The 16366-nt window shown below is 39.4% G+C and overlaps 3 protein-coding genes across 11 annotated transcripts in view; 1 reads left to right on the forward strand and 2 right to left on the reverse strand.

The window, feature by feature from the left end:
- The window catches only part of LOC119187751 (protein bicaudal C), a 125261-nt gene extending 123196 nt beyond the window's left edge, over positions 1 to 2065 (reverse strand). Inside the window, exon 1 of one of the 4 annotated variants that reach the window (XM_037435825.2) lies at positions 1828 to 2065. In XM_037435825.2, the coding sequence (XP_037291722.1) occupies positions 1828 to 1972 (145 nt within the window). In that variant the 5' untranslated portion in view covers positions 1973 to 2065. The remainder of the gene's footprint in view (positions 1 to 1827) is intronic. The other 3 variants (XM_075878834.1, XM_037435824.2, XM_037435826.2) reach the window with 3 other exon arrangements.
- Positions 2066 to 2195: 130 nt separating this feature from the next.
- Positions 2196 to 16273, forward strand: LOC119187756 (uncharacterized). 6 transcript variants are annotated; one of them, XR_012887235.1, is made up of 7 exons: positions 2196 to 2804; positions 2891 to 2976; positions 4717 to 4881; positions 8012 to 8069; positions 10678 to 10753; positions 13541 to 13686; positions 16071 to 16273. XR_012887235.1 is itself a non-coding variant. In XM_075878837.1 (5 exons), exons 1-5 carry the CDS (start codon positions 2703 to 2705, stop codon positions 16092 to 16094), a joined length of 453 nt encoding a protein of 150 aa, XP_075734952.1. In that variant the 5' UTR covers positions 2200 to 2702; the 3' UTR covers positions 16095 to 16273. The 6 variants fall into 6 exon arrangements, 3 of the variants coding, with proteins under 3 accessions (XP_075734953.1, XP_075734952.1, XP_075734950.1); XR_012887236.1 differs by lacking the exon at positions 13541 to 13686 and having other exon boundaries at positions 16068 to 16273; XR_012887237.1 differs by lacking the exon at positions 13541 to 13686.
- Positions 2978 to 16366, reverse strand: part of uif (sushi, von Willebrand factor type A, EGF and pentraxin domain-containing protein uif) — a 135915-nt gene continuing 122526 nt past the window's right edge. The window contains exons 51-58 of the mRNA XM_037435831.2: positions 16053 to 16226; positions 15346 to 15507; positions 14924 to 15082; positions 13410 to 13709; positions 11229 to 11430; positions 8261 to 8466; positions 4917 to 5033; positions 2978 to 4476 (exon numbers count right to left, since the gene is read on the reverse strand). Coding sequence (XP_037291728.1) covers positions 4445 to 4476; positions 4917 to 5033; positions 8261 to 8466; positions 11229 to 11430; positions 13410 to 13709; positions 14924 to 15082; positions 15346 to 15507; positions 16053 to 16226 — 1352 coding nt within the window. The 3' untranslated portion in view covers positions 2978 to 4444. The remainder of the gene's footprint in view (positions 4477 to 4916; positions 5034 to 8260; positions 8467 to 11228; positions 11431 to 13409; positions 13710 to 14923; positions 15083 to 15345; positions 15508 to 16052; positions 16227 to 16366) is intronic.

Here is a 16366-nt window from a genome sequence, read left to right on the forward strand (position 1 = left end):
CGGGCCGCCACGACTTCTCTCGTGCGCACGCGTTCACACTAAAAGGTGCGTTTCGAAAAAAAAAAAAAAAGTGCTCAAGGTGACCAGGCGCGCACGAAATATTTCCTTTAATTCCTCCATGTCGCTCTCTGCTTAGCTTCTATTCGTCGGGACGACAGAAGAGAATGCAATTGCAGCGTGAAACGTACTGGATATACATTCTTAAAATAAAAAAAAATGGCAGCATATCCACGGGGCGAATGATGGAGAGTGGGGCGAAGCATCCGTCCATTCATTCGTTTTTGCTTCCGTCCATCCATGCGTCCGTCTGTGTGACAGTCCGTGCGTCCACACGTCCATCCGTGCGTCCGCCCCTGCGTTCGTCCGTCCGTGCAGCCATCCGTGTGTCCGTCCATGCATCTGTCCGAGTCCGTTCGTCCACCTAGTGAACACTCCAAGTACCACCATCTCGTATCTTTTCATCATATATTCCGCATATAGAAGCACCGCCATCCAGCGGACATGCCAAGGACGAAACGAGAGGTGACACACGCACACTTTCTTATGGCTTGCGCTTCGCGTCTACTTGCACCTTTAACAACCTCCAGTTCATGGTACATACTAGTTCACTGTATTCATGGCACTGCGGCCCAACGCTCGCTAAACCTTTCTAAAACCAAGGAGGTTACGCCCAGCGAGTATAACGTAGCAACCTTTTCTTGTCAGATAGTGCTCAATGTACATGCCAATGGCTGCAAATGGGGAATGAGAGACAGGAGAATTCGGCTTTTAGTTCAAACAACGCACAGGAGAAATCTCCCACCGGCACCACCTTGCAGGTCAAAGCGTAGGACATGTTACGTACTACTACGAGGGACGAACGGCTGCCGCTTTAAAGAGCTTCGCCCCTAAAAAAATGCGGCGGTGAATTCTTGAAGAGTGCCTTTAGTGAATCCATTACATGTCTACTTGAAAACGCTTTCCAGGGCCCCTTTAAGTGAATGCAAGGGGCAGACTGCGTCCCCCCTTTCCCCCAACGTGCGCACGCCTAGAGCAACGGGATAGTTAAGTTGTGCAATAGTGATTTATACCTGTAAAAAAACCGAAAGAACCTGGCTATTACCAGGTGACCACTATCCTGACGCCTGTACAATATGCGTATTTTGTGTATATGCAACCAATTTTAAATACAAAATACTTTCGCTGAAATTGACAGTTCAACGGCCGCTTCATTCTTACTCCATTATGTGCGAGAGACGCGGTGACCTTCAGCAAGTTGAAGGCATGAACGCCCGTAAAGTTCATAAAACAAACAAACAAACAAAAAAAAGACAAACAAACAAAACGTGATGGCCACACGAATTCGGACACGTCTGGCACGGCGGTGCGAAGGGGGAGGTGCGCAGCACTGACGGCTCAGGGGCGTTCGACAACACGTACGGAACTAAATGAAATTGACAGCACACATGAGAAACAAGGGCGACACTGAACACTGTAAAGACGAACGTAAACCTAGCAAGAGCGGAGAAGTGAAGGCGAATGGTATTACAAGCAGTTCAACTCAAGCGAACACTGGTTCATTTCGGCGCCAAACACCAAAGTTCAACGCAGTACACAGCCAGCCTTTTAAGAGCCTCGACGTAAGAAAGAACGAGCGTAAAATTCTCTTTCCGGCCAAGATCGACAGCCCAGCGCGAATATGCCGCGCAACGAGTGCTGCGCGGTATATTACGCGTCGCCAAGCGTAGCCTAATACTTTGAGCCGTTTCGCGGTGAATTAGATTCGGCGTCTCAAAAAGCTGGTTCGTGCACAGAGCAGTTCCCGCAGCTTTGACAGCTGACACTCACCCTGCAGCATTTCCTCGAGTTTCTTCCGGTCAACTCGGACTCTTTCCACAAATGCATTCGAAGGGTCACTGTCGTCTTCGAGTCCGACAATGCTAGAGCCGTCAAATTCCGACGAGTGCGTCGACGTTACTTCAAATGCCTCCATGATGCCTCAACATTAGTGCTCGCATGCCCCACAAAATATTCTAATAGTGTCGCAAGGCGTACTGTTTTTTTATAGCTGTGACGTTGCGCACAACGATCATGTGTTCATCCGCCTTAACAGATTGACTGTGCTTTTAAAAAAAACCGTTTGAAGATGTTCGAGTATCTTCAAAAAAGACATAGAAAGGGCAAAAGAAGAACAGTTCTTTAGATATTGCAGCGTTCACGTTAATTTACGGCGCCGAAAGCACAGAAAAATGCCGCAACTTTTTCAAAATCAAAAATTGCGCGTCAATTTTTTGTTTCGTTTCGCTTTGCTTCCTGTTTGGTGACGCTGTGTTCGAAAGTGAAACTAAACCATGTAGGTGTTGTGTGACTAAACTGTAGGCCCCCTTTTTTTCTTGTTATCGTTTCGTTTTCTTTCCGCTTGGCGTATCACTTGAAATTTTTTTTTTGGTCGCTGTTTTAATTTGATAGGTTATGTTCGTTCTGTTTTTAAACCTGAGTGTCGGGAACGTCCTGTTGGAAAGGCAGTGCACAGCAGCGCGGACTCTTGACGTGTGTATTACTTCCTACGCTTCGCGCTTGTGTTGCTTCTGAATCATTCAGTTGTCAGTAAGCTTAAACATGCTACTCTTGGGCAAACGCGACGAGATTAAGTCACAAGCTTGTTCTTTAGGTCGCGGCGGCACGACCTATAGAATGCCTGAGACCCATGTGCTAAGATTAAGATGCACATTACTTATAAACAACCCCAGCTGGTCGAAGTTTCCGCAGCCCTCCACAACGGCACCTCTGATTATCATAGCGTGGTTTTGGGACGTCGAACACCAATAAGTATTGTTCTCTTGGTACTCGGTATTTGTGGTTGCTTGCTTATACCGTGAAATTAACTATGTATAGTGTTGCCATATCGTACGTGCAGGGCCACGATCGAGAAACAGTTTCAGAATTGGGCGATCGCCCAGTCCTCAATATCACCAAGAAGCCGGACAACACGAGCGAGTGAGTTGTGAAATTGTTTTTATTTTTTATTGTAGCACATCGCATTCGCACTGCGCGGACGGTACAATACTTGCATAAAAAATATTTGTAAAAAAATAGTCAGGACAAGGAAAATAGCTGTACAACATTTATGCACACTCATACATCTAAAGGGCATGGCAGTTAACAGTAATATGTGCCCCAGCGAGGAAGAACACTCAAGCATTCACAAATTCCACTCAAAGCATAACAATGAACAACGAAAGAAAAAAGCTGCACACTGAGCAAGTATAAGAAGTGAAATTCATTATGAAGTTAGGGAGGTTTTTTTCGAGGTAAAAGTGGCGCTATTATACGATACAACACGAAATAGGAAATTGTTTTCCGAGATATTACTGAACTGTAGTCATCGTGTGCTGCGCTTTTGACAAAGTACAGTAAGAAAAGAGGCAAGGTCTATCTACACTGCTGCTGACTGCACATTCAGTGTCGGAACATTGTCAGAGATGAGCAGAAGTGTCACACCTTTCTCACAGTATTTACACAAATGAGGAATGCAGGAGCGCATCTTGTTGTATACTAGTGGCACAGTTACACTGTTTTATTTAGGGACAAACCTATCTACATGTACGTAGTTGTAAAAAAACTAGAAAAAAAAACATGCTGTTGGCAATAAAGTGCACTATTATGTACAATTCTCTCATTCTCTTATTGTTTTTCTAACATGTGAATCGTTGAGGCGACTTCAAACAATCTAGCTCACCTAAGAAGCCCACCTGATGTGAATCCCAAAGCTCTAACATTTCACCCGCTACTAGATCAGAAGGTGCCTGCTTTTTCAGCAGACATGTCTTCGGTTATCTAGGCCAGTAAATGAAGTTGGAGCTGAGAAATAAAGCAAAGTACGAGTCTATTTATATTTGACTTCTAATCAAACTAGTTCACTGCTTGTATCTGGGGTAAGGAGATTGCCATACACAATAAAATTTGTGTGCAGCAACTTTAACAGTGAAAAACTAGAGCCTGGCAATTTTCTTAGTATGCACGTAGTTAGTGCTTGCCTATCACTTGGTGTCAATCTGCACACTACCTTAACCATATACCTTTCCAGTCACCTAGGAAAAAAAAGTGTTTTAGAAGTTCATTTTTAAATTATCTGAATGCATTGTAACAGTTATATAAAAGAAATGTGAAATACAACAGTAGCTGTTGAATCAGCTCATTAACTATAAAATTAGTTGCCTGAGATGGTATAAATGTATGGTCCCTAGCAAGGAAGGTCAGCTTAAGGTGCTGCACCACATGCACTGGGACATATTGAAGTCATTATATTCATTTCTGATTTATACTGAAGTTTGTGTAGAATGATAAGAACAATGTGTTTTGTGAAAAGGAAAAAAAAAAAAAACAATGTAGCAGCAATGTAAAAGACGAGGCTGCTTGTAGTCCTATAAGGGCTGTTTTGTTCGAAGAATTGTAAACAGGGTAGCTACTGTCCTTGGTCTTCACTATCGCTTGTATCTGAAAAAAAAAAAAAAAAAGGCTTTATAAATATTTGAAGCTGCGACAACATAGTCATTAACAGAAAAAAATACTTTCTTGACTGTTGCCTGCACAGAAACAAGAAAAATATGCTAAAGGCAACAGTACAAAATTTGGATGAGTGGTTAGTGTTTTAGCTACTGTTATGGTTTGCAGAGAGATGGCACTGCAGTGATAACATTGCTACAATTTTGCAATTCGTCATACATTATTTTTCAGATTGGTCACTAAAAACATTGGTCTTTTGAATTGCGGTGTGAAAACCAGACAAAGGTTGATTGTCCAAGATTTGCTGCCCTCTGTGCTGTGCTATTTGCTTGCTCTATCGAGTGCACTGGGAATACTATCCACTGCATCATGTCTTTTGTTCATACCCGCACTACCGTAAGTAAATGGTAACACTAGAAAATTTTACTCACCCTTTTTGCTGCCCTGGTACTGATGCCGACGCAGCCTGTCATAGAGATCTTCTTTGGTTCCATAAATGCTGGCATTACTGCGGCCCAAAGTACCGCTCTTTCCATTGTGTAGGCCATCTGCAATGCGACAATGCGAGACACTATTAATTTGTTGCAAAGCACATGCGTTGTGCAGTGTTGGAGAATGGGTACTGTAGTACGGAGCGATAATGTTTGATTTTGCACAGCAGATAGAACTGTGAAAGAATTTTTTAGAACCGTGCCACAGTCGGTACAACTTTTTCTTGCTCTAAAGAAAAACTATGACACGCTGTAAAAAAAGTGAGATTTCGGACAATACATATAGCAGTGGTTAATATGCATGTGTTCATGCAATTTGGTGCATACTGGTCACTTCATGCAGTAGATGCTGTATGCTAACTACTTAATACTAAGTATATGCATCACAGAAATTTTAAGTTACTTGTGATAATGATGGCTCACAGAAAGCTGCTGTGGTTCACTGACCATGAATCAGTTGCATTAAAATGTGGGTCTCTCAAAAGTTCAGCTATGTGCTATGGAGAATTGATCATGTGCTGTATCTACGGTATATGCATTTGGGTTGTCTACAATTTTGGTTGACACATCAAGCTCAAAGTCACCATTCAAGGAAAAAAAAACTGCCAGGCCTCGGCGAACACGCAGTACTGTTGCAGCAAAAGCTGGAAGAGCGGCCTTTCAGAGACTTTCTTTAACTCTCTTTAAATAACTGTCATGCACACTTGCAGGGTACCCACTATGCCATTAATCATTGTATGATAGGCAGGCATTGACTACGCCATCCTTCGTCATTCTTCAGAGAAGCGTGGTATCTACTGCACACTTTAAGGAAACTTTGTGTGATTTTTTTTTTGAGCTGTGCTTGACGACAATGAAAAATTATGTGAGAAGTTTTTGTAAATCCCCCAAAATTTCCCATAGTGGGACAGTGGGTATGCGCCACAGTTAATATGTGAACAAGAGCGAGTTTTTGTAAACGGTTATAGCATCCGGCGACCCCTCTTTGCACAATTTGCATTATGTGACACCCGATTGTTCCGTTGCTGTTCCAAAAAGCTTTATTACTCATATTATTGCAATTCCTTTCCTGACAAGAAGCCTGCCTAAGGCCAGTTTTCAAAGGAGTTCCCAGCACTAACATGGCTCAGTGGTAGAATACAGGGCTGGCATGCAGGGGTTCGAATCCCGTTGTGTCCTTGGTGTTTTTTGTTTATTGAGTTTTTTCCTTATTTCATGCGATAGTTGGTATGCTTCTGTTTTATTGTGCATGAGGTGAGGTGCAATGCTCATTAACAATAGTGACACCATCTTTTAAACTGTCACAGTTCATCATTTACAATTTAAAAATTCATAAGCTCTTCATAACGACCTATGCCGATGGCAAGCCGAGAAATTAGTTCCACCAGTGGTTCTAGGACAGTTATCCTCCCATTGATTACTATTTTAGTTTAATTTTTATTAATATGGTAACAGTTCGAGCATCCTGCTTTGTGCTTTTGGTCTATATTTGTGGAACAAAAAAACATAGACATATGTTTGAATTAATATACCAAGTGTATTTGTTACATTCTTAACACCTGATATAAATAAATTGTAAAGAATATGAAGGCTTTCACATTTTCAAGATGCCATTGGCAGTTGTCTCTCACTCACTGAAGGGTCATGAAATGCACCAACATCTTCTGGGCATTATGTGCAGGGCCTGTTCACCAGAGACACCAGCAATTCATGTCTCTTCACTTCACAATGTATTTATGCTACGTGAGTGCAAGATGCCTACGTAACAGGAACTTAATTCATTACTATAAAACTTGGATGATCTAGATTTAACTGTGCGCCCAGTTCAGGTGCTTCCACATAAGGTTCCGCTTACTCACCTTAAGTCTTTTGTAGTATGTTACTTCGATAGCAACCGTCTTACTGACCATGAATCATTTTGTTGTTATTTAGATATCTTGCATTTCTATTTAGTTCAAATAAACTTTCAAACTTGGGCCTTTTTAAGCAGGGCCTAATTAAGTTTAGGCATTCTCAGTGCACAAGCAACATACAAAGCTTGTGCCATATGTTGTTGAGAGCCAACAACAAAAAAGGAACAAAAACGTAACACTTTTCATATATATATATATATATATATATATAGAAACTGAAAAAAAAAATAGTAAACTGTACCAATTTGTCTAGTACTGCATGGTAATTAACTCCAGCCAAAAGAATAGAATATCAATAAACATTAAAAGTTCTGTTGTCAGTGGCTCATGGCATCTGTTGTCAGCTTCACCAATTTTTTTTTATCAAAGCATTTTTTCATCCTGTGCATTTGCTCTCTTATGACATTTCACTGTGTGCTGCATGATTAATTGATTCCGCAGTAGCATTTATAATGAGGGAAGCCAAGCACCAGTGAGATATAGCATGTAAGAAAAAAAAAGACAGGTGACAGAAAAACACTGCTAGCTCTTGCCATAGTAATCACATATGCGTACATCTCTCTAGTCTGCTTCACTGACAGTCACACTGGGTGGAAGTATGTGAAGAGCATGCTGAGGAGAATGCAGCAGTGAATCTGCTTCCCTACAGAACCATTGATGGCTTTCAAATGTTAATATTTCAGCCATGCCATATTTAATAGGATACTGGACATGTTTTCTTGGCCATGTGTTTGGCTATCAGTTCCTGATATTGTGAACATGTCTACCTCTAAGAACATGTTTTCACAGTCTGAACTTAGGGCAACATTGTTGTATTAAACACACACACACACACACACACACACACACACAAAGTGCTTCTTAGTAAAAGGACATGTTCAGCATGGATTTTACATGAGGTTGCTTCGAAACTCTCTTACCACTGGAGAATGATATACCTAATACAGCGTGTTTAAATGTAAGAAATATAGATGGAGCTGTGAATCGCCATTTCAGTTTCACCCCTTGAAAGATTTACCAATGACATGTCTTAGTGGTCCAGCTTGTTCCTTTAGAAAAAAAATTATGCATGCCTGAATCTCTATGAACTAGTTCTTACCAGATCAATTTTTCTCTATACAGATTTACCATCCTTGGTGTACATTACTGTCTGAAAGCCTAAAAGCTACTCACTTGCATGGTACTGGCATTTTAAAAACTGTCAACAATTTAATATGATTTTGCACGTGTTTTTTTTTCTGACCACTGAAGATGCTGAACTGTTCCTATCATAATGTATCCTTGAATAACTAGCACACTATACTAGAAACACTTAAATTGGGACACATTGCCTTCAATTTTGATTAATAAAAGTAGCCTCCAGCTACATACCCTTCATGTAAGTTTCATTATAGAAGTTCGGCATTTCCCAGCCATCATCGTCATCATCATAATAATGAGCATAAGTGCTATGGTGGGAAGGAGCAATGCTCTCTGCATAAGGTGCAGGGGCGCCATAATAGAAGTTAGACTGCGAGCTGCTGATGTCCATGGGTGGGGGCTGGGGCAGCTTCTTTGGCTTATTCTTCCATGACGTCCTGTGAATGAGAAAATATTGGACAAGTTTTGTAGTCTTCTTTAGTGCATCAAAAGATAGAGCCTAACAATGCTTTTGTAATAAATCTTGTTAGTTCACTAGCTTGGTGACACTAAGGTACATTTTCTTTGCTTGGTCTTCGCTTTAGATTTTGCTTTACATTCATAAAAACGCAAGGAAAAGCTATCTATGTGTCTCATTACTTTACGTTACATGTTGTGAAGGCTATAACCAGTTATTCAAACCTACTGAAATCAAAATGCTCGGTAAGACCACTTAATATGTCAGCTGTTTAACCAGATGAACTAGAAATACTTGTTCGTTTCTGCAGCTACGGCTTTAATGCTACACAATGACATTGTTTCAAAGCAGTGGCACCAGTTTCTGCAATATCATGCAACTTACATAACTATTTTTCATGACACCCTGTGCTCATATAATCTAGAGTGTTCTATAAGCTTTCTGCAACACAGAGTGTATGTAATATTGTCGTTGTTTTTTTGTTTTCGTTGTTGGTAGACCTTGCAATGTTTGCATCACTAAATTGAGTTGTTCTTTGTAATTTCTTATTTAACTTGGCAAAATACTTAGTGTTGAATGTTTAAAGCCAGTTATATTATTTTTAGATCTGTATTCAGTTTGATTAGAACCTCTTGCTGGTCATTCGAACGTTCCAAGTTCATGTTATTTATTTATGCATACACTCAAACCTTATTATAACAAAGTCACATCTGCCAGAAAAATACTTTGTTGTATCCAAAAATTTATTATAAACATATACAGTCAACTCTCATTAATTCAAACTCGAAGGGACCCCTGAGTTTTGTTTGAATTACCAAAAAGTTTGATTTATAAGAAGTGCTCAGATAGATGACTCTGGGTCAGGTGACACCACACATCATGATTAACCATGGATTTTATCACATTTAAAAGTTTTAGGTGTTTTTAAGCTCTAACTGCACGCAGTGTACCGAAAGCAGAGGTGTAAAGTCCACAAGTTTATTGGTCATTTACTGCTAATCAGACCTTTTAAAGAAATCGGGAATTGCTAAGTGCTTCATTGCTATAGGTATGTGCCTTTAGCACAAAGCTCTCCATACTAGTTAAGAAGTATCACGGTTTGTCATGCGTGTGCTTTATTTAAAACATTTTTTACTTGGAAAGCCTTTTTTCCTTGAAGGCATCAGGTGCTTATCTTTCATTTTAGACTGTCAGGACTATATAAGCACACAAATTTTTAAATAGTAGTGGGAAAGCAGCAGACATATTTATAGTATGGACCTGCAAAAAAATATGAATTAACCAATTGATGGAATTTGAATTAAGAGGCTTTTAAATACACTGAAAAAAGAGAGGGCCAATTGAAAATAAAAAAATTCATTTTGGTTTGAATTAACCAAAAAGTATCAATTATTAAAGTCTTCTGCTGTCCACTGTAGTTGCAGCTCTGTATCTATACCAAAAATATTCATTTACTTCGTTATAACCAATCATTTATAATATTCAGATTCGTTATATCAAGGTTTGAGTGTACTGTAATAATTATTTCCTGTATTATACTACTCTACTAAATTGTCATCTTGCTCCTAAATGATATACTCCTGATCTTGTGATCTTTATGTAGCTTATATTGCTTAAGTCATACTATAATTGATTGCCCTGTGTATGTTATGGTAGGGTTGTTGGCTGAAACTTTGTAATTTTGTCAAGAGGATGCCGTAAATGTAGCTCAGCTTTGAGTGTAGCATATCTCGTATTTAGTTTTTAAGCAAACACATGAAAGTAGTAACATCAGTGTTTTTTACACAATATCCCAGCTAATATAGCACTGGAATTTAAGAAAGAAAAAATGGAGCTTTACAGTTTCACTAGATAACACCTGTAATTCTGGTACTCTACTGTCTTCTAATAACCTAACTTCATATATGGTGTACTTTTCGGGCTTGAGTTTTAATAAAAGTTCCGACATAATTAATGGATCAAACATTCACTTTATATAATGCTACCTTTAAGGTTGTCTTTTTCATCCTATGCACAATGTAAACATGATCACAAGCAAAAATTTCCCTGGTGTCTTGCTTAGCATGATATACTGCAAACAAGCTAGTTCAATAAACTGCCTAGCTTGGTGTTTGTGATTTTCCGGACACCAATCATTTGCACTTGGTGGCAGCTCTTGATAGCTTTGCTCTGCTGTTTCACTTAATTACAGTATCACGAGGCAGTACTTCCAATTTGGGGACTTTCAGCCACTATGCTCTCATCATCATGTGACAGGAAAGCAGCAGGTACTTGTATAATCAATTACTCATTGCTGTGGTGGAGCTGCCTGGTTGGAAAAATAGAGTTTGTGTGAAGTATGTTTGCATGTAGTGCGTTAATGACAACTAAAGCTGCTGGATATATTTAAAAAATATATTTTGCATGCATTGTATTAAGTAATGAAAGAATGTTTACAAACAATATAGTGTGTCATAAACGATTCGTTGTGATGGCTGAATCAGTTAGAATATATAGGCCAAATGCAATATTTGAAAAGTCAGCTAATTATTCCCCCCTAATTATTGGTTATGGTAAAATTGTACAGTGTGAGTGTGATAATAATATTACAGTACTATGCCTTGTTATCCTTATACCTCACATAATCTTTTAGGCAAACATTATCGCACATTATCTGGATGTCCTGTGTGTTAAAACACATGCATTTCTTAAAAAAAAAGAACTTCAATAGTGAAAGATCAATAAATTGTTTCAACGTCTTACCTGACACAAATCATCCAAATCAAAAGTATGATGAGAATAACAAAGATGACTGCTCCAGCAATGCCTCCGACAATGTAGACGAATTCCGACTTCTTCTCACAGCGGTCACCATAAAAGTTGCCTTGGCAAGCACATCTTGGTTCACTTGTTTCCTGGCTGATCTCACATCGGCCTCCGTTTTCACAATAGTCTTCACAAACATCTGTGACAGATTTTCAGGCATATTTGGCAGTTAGTGAAATGTGTTTTTTTGAACAAGCATGTGTATAAAGCTTGGAAGGCAACGGTGTCATTGATTAATCTCGTGTATTTTACTTCTTTACAATTAATAATAAAAAAAACAAAGTGTGAAAATGTGAAAGGACCTTAACAGAAGCTTCTGACTAGGCTGCACAGCTTTATATGCATTTTAGCCTTGTCTAGGGTAGAGACCATTTTTCGCTTTTTCTGTTTGACTGGAACAGAACAGATTCGTCTAAAAGGATTTAAAATATCGGGAAATGCTAAGGGCTCCAACGGGCCCTTCCAAACTAGTCTCTCAGGACCTCATTAAAGTACTTTGTCTGTCTGTCTATAGAAGTGATCTTATGTAACTCTGAAATACCAGTAGTTAAGCCCACTAGATACTGCCAGTGGACCATTAAAACTTGTCTGCCATATCTTAAGCAAGATGGCTGCTTTATCTCATGCAGCTGTAAACAGTCTTAACCATCACGGTGTGGCAAAACATGTCTTAATGTGCTTTAGGAGAACAGGCAAAGCTCTGTAAGTCTGATTTCATGCAACACTTGTTGCCTGGCAAAAGTGGACTATTATAAACAAAAAAGAATTTTCTAATGCTATCTATGCTATTGTTTAGTGAGGAGCCTTATGCCAAAAACACATTTTAAATAATGCTGATAAACATCCCATAATATACGGTAAGTAAATATTGATTCTAAGCAAAATATTTGTAAGATTGTTTGAAATAATATGAGTCTTGAGAAGCTGAACTTAGTAATACCAGAGTTTTTAGTGGACTTCCAAGCTGAGTTACTATTACTTCCTTATGTTCATTATTTTGCTGTCTTTAAAATAATGAGGCCTGACTCTATATATTGCACCGTTGTCTTCCGGTATATTTAATACATATCTTTAGGATTCGCATCAAGGTTAATTTCAAAATAATCTTTATCATGTGTAACCAACTGTGGCATTGATTGGAAAGTTAAGCAACAAAATTCTTATTGTGAACCTTCTTACACTTTTCGGGTGTTAATGGTGAAGTGGTCTGAATAAATACTGTTATAGTGCTATTTCTGATAAGTTAGAGTCTTTAAAAACCAGAAAAAAGAGAGAAGAGCCTGTTGCAAGCTGAAAATCAGACAATTTTACGGTAAATTTGACCTGAGTTCATATGTGGCGTGTGCATGAGTGGGGGAGGAAGCAGTGACGTGGCTGCTTCCCCTAGTCACCTAAGAGGGGGGCACAAAGATAGCCTCATACATTGACATAGTAGGGAGGGGGCGCTGTGACATATCTTTGCCAAGGATTACTGTATATGATATACAGTAACTCTAACTTGGCCTCACTCAAAAGGGGCGCCCTGTGCACACATATGCCTGGGCTACTTTTATCTAGACGGATGGGAATGAAACCTGCATCACCTTATTACTGAGAAAGGTCATGAAATCTGTATTTGTAGATTACCCTTTTGGAACAGCAAACGTGTCGCTCCTGTTTTTAAGCCATAAAACTTGCAGAAGCAAAAGACAGGTGGTGAAGTTGCCCTGATGTTTCTGCTCCAATATGCTGTGACTTCATAAATTATGAGTACCTACTCAAATTTTATGACTGTCTTGTTGGTAAATAATATCTACATGACATTCTAAATAAATCTGAGGCCTGACCTAGCTAGATTTGAGCACATTACCGGCACTAAAATGGGCCAAATATGAGAAAACACATTGAAACTTGATGATCATCATTAAAGTTCAAGTATGAAATACAGAGAAGAGAAAACTGCCCTCTGGAAACAAAACTTTGAAAGAATATTTAACTGGTGTAAACTAATTTTGTGCTTTTAATTATTTAAATAATTAATTCCTTATGAGGCTGTGTATCCAGAAAATGTTTTCAAGGCATACATCTGCTTGCAAGTATTCACTGCTGCAGTTGTTTTGAGTAGTGACTGGGGCTTACCAACACACTCCCCACTGTCATTGTTGAGTCTAAAGCGAGGCATACATCGGCAGTCATAGTCTTGCCGTTCCTCAAGGAAAACACAAAAGGCGTGCTCCTGACAATCTCGCTTCTCGCCATTGACCACGCAGGGATCGGAGCAGTGGCTGCGGCTTGTAGAACCCATGCCATCAGTTGTAGTGTCAGGTGGACAGGACTTGCACTCAAGGTCACGCTGTTCCTCATCTTGGTACGTGCCCCGTGGACAGGGCACACATTCCTCACTGCTGCTATTAAGGTAGTGGCCCACACGGCATACCTCTGCGTAAAGAGAAAGAGAGCATGGCTCACTATCAAGTGCACACACAGAGCACAGATTCTTGAAATGTTCGATGCAAACAATCAAAAGGTTTAAGGATCATAGAGTCGCGCAGAATGGTTTCTCAATATTTTCTGACTGCTAAGATTTTGTGGTTTTAATTATATTAAAGCTTCAAGTTGATACTATAGTACCCCAGTTTTAGTCTACATGTCTGTATACTGAAGATTGGCAATTGGGGAAAAGGCATATGGTGAGAGGTAGAAACAGCATTCATAAGAGTTCTTACTTCTCAACACACACGGTTTATGCGGGTCCTTAAAAAACCTTAAATTTGAAAAGATTTTTTTCAAAGCCTTGAAAGTGCTGGAATTTTCACAAATCCTTGAATATTCTTGAATTTTCTTCTTTATTTTTAATAAACATTGTTGTACATGTAACAGTTCATTATTAGTGATGCCATAAATGTAGCAGGTGTCGTATCATAGTAAATGCCCATTATAATAAAATTGAGAACATCAATAGCTTCTGCAAGGAACCAACACCACGTATTTTTAATTATAGTAGTATTTGGGGTTCAAAACCAAGAGATGATTTGAGAGGCACCATAGTGAAAGTCTGGAAATTTTGGCCATTTGTTGTTCTCTAACATCAGGGCTGGGCAAAGATACTTTGAAATTGTATTGCGATATGATACATGATACTGCCAACCTGAGTAGTGCATACAGTTGGTGATGAAGTTTTTGTTTGTGGGTGAAGGTCATTGTATGCAAGCAGAAGCATTGCTATGTTATATATTGAAGTAGGATGAATATCATGGGTAAATAATATAGTTTTAGAAATAGTATGCAGCATTTTGCATGTTTCTATGTTTGTTATGAAACGTTAGCTGAAAGAAAATTTGAGTGGGGTGGGGAGGGCAAATGCTGCCTCAGTGGTTTTGAGCATATAATGTGCATGAGCATATAATCTGCATCACTTGGAAGACATCAGTGCTCAAGAGCAGCACATATTTTCTGGTTTCTTTCATTTTATGTACTACCAACCGAAACTGTATTGCGCAGATTCATGTACAAAGGTTCATACACAGCATGCATGCATGGCCATTCAATCTTATTTCTTTTACCTTCCTCACTAGAATAAGCTCAAGGCAATAATACATGTGTACGTTCTAAACTTGAATGTCACATGCAATTTCATGCATAGTAGCGCTTACCAAGTGAACATTGGTCAATGCTGGTTGATCCAAAGTTAGGCGTTGTTGTGCCTGGAGGACATGGGTTGCAAGCAGCCATACCTCGTGTCCTGTAAGAGCCCTTTGGGCATGGGTCACATTGCCCTGTCAGGCTAAGCTGCAGTCCTGCTGCGCACTCCTCTGGCAAAGAAAACGAAAACACAATACAGCGATGTTATAAAGTGAGGTACGCATTTGCAACCGTCACCACAATAAGAAGTAATGAAATAATAACAAGAACAATAGACAAGGAGATTCTACAAAGAGGGTTGTACTAAACATTGCAATAATATTTTATAACCTGTCTTTTTAGTATCTTATTTCTTTATTAGGGCAATAGCTTGACAGCACAGAATAGCAATCTGAACATTCCTGTTTAATTAGATTATTTGGGTTACATGTACCTCGACACTCTTGCACAGATACAGCCTCATTAGTTCGTGTGGTTAGGCCTGGTCCACAAGACAGGCAGGAGAAGGCACCCTCTCGTGGCTGGTACATGCCATATCCACAGGAGCGGCACAGTCCCAGAGATTCATCGAAGTATTTGCCTGTTGAGCAGCGCTCTGCGGAAAGTATAGTCACAACAATGATGTGAGATCACTGCTGTCATTGCTCGAACAAGTCTTTGTAGGAATATTATCATATCTATTGAGAAATGCCAAAATTCACCACTAACTGAAAAAGGTTTAGACTGATCAAACATACCGTGGAATACATTATATTTACACCAAAGTGTTGCATTCGGGAAATGAAAAAATCCTCATGATGGAGCCAGCATATTCTGGAGACTTGTTTTTGTGCATACTAAAATTATTATACTAATTGCTTTTCTTGGAGTGTTTTGGGACAAACTGTGTTTGACCCTCAAATATGACATACTAATTTGTGTACATTTTTTTTAACACTAAGGGTACAGTTTATTGTACATTAGTGGGAATTTCATGCATAATTTTCATGCTAAAAACTTCGAAGCTCTTATGAGCTCTGCAAGAACTTTTTGTGTTAACTATTCCTTCTTTTCTCTTACGTTATGCAAATATTCATGAAATACCAGAATTTTTGTGGCACTAGAAAAATCAGAGGTTAGTAGAAAGCATGTATGGCATGCCTTTGCACTGTCCAGCAGACCGAGCTCCAGGACCTGAAGTGACACCTTGTTTGCCTGCAATGACTGGACATGGCTTGCAAGACAGCTGTCCCACATCGTTCTGGTAGAATCCTACTGGGCAGGACCGGCAAGACTGTGTGGCATTGTTGTAGTATGTGCCAAGAGAGCACTTCACTGCAAACACAAAAGCAAATAAAATAGTGAATAAAAAGTTCAGTTAATAGGCTGTTGTGTTCTCCATATTACTAAGTATTGGCATCCTAAGTTGAGTTTATAAAAGAAAAAAAAACACGAGAAAAGTCAGTCATTCAACC

The sequence above is a fragment of the Rhipicephalus microplus genome, chromosome X (genome assembly GCF_043290135.1).
Source record: "Rhipicephalus microplus isolate Deutch F79 chromosome X, USDA_Rmic, whole genome shotgun sequence".
Taxonomy (NCBI): Eukaryota; Metazoa; Arthropoda; class Arachnida; order Ixodida; family Ixodidae; genus Rhipicephalus; species Rhipicephalus microplus.

What these genes read in the sequence shown, in the direction of transcription:
- LOC119187756 (XM_075878835.1), top strand. Translation starts at nt 2,703, where the DNA reads ATGCACATTACTTATAAACAACCCCAGCTGGTCGAAGTTTCCGCAGCC. An exon ending in TTTTGGGACGTCGAACACCA is followed by an intron (nt 2,805 to 2,890) that starts ATAAGTATTGTT and finishes GCCATATCGTAC; the next exon opens with GTGCAGGGCCACGATCGAGA. An exon ending in AAGCCGGACAACACGAGCGA is followed by an intron (nt 2,977 to 4,716) that starts GTGAGTTGTGAA and finishes ATTATTTTTCAG; the next exon opens with ATTGGTCACTAAAAACATTG.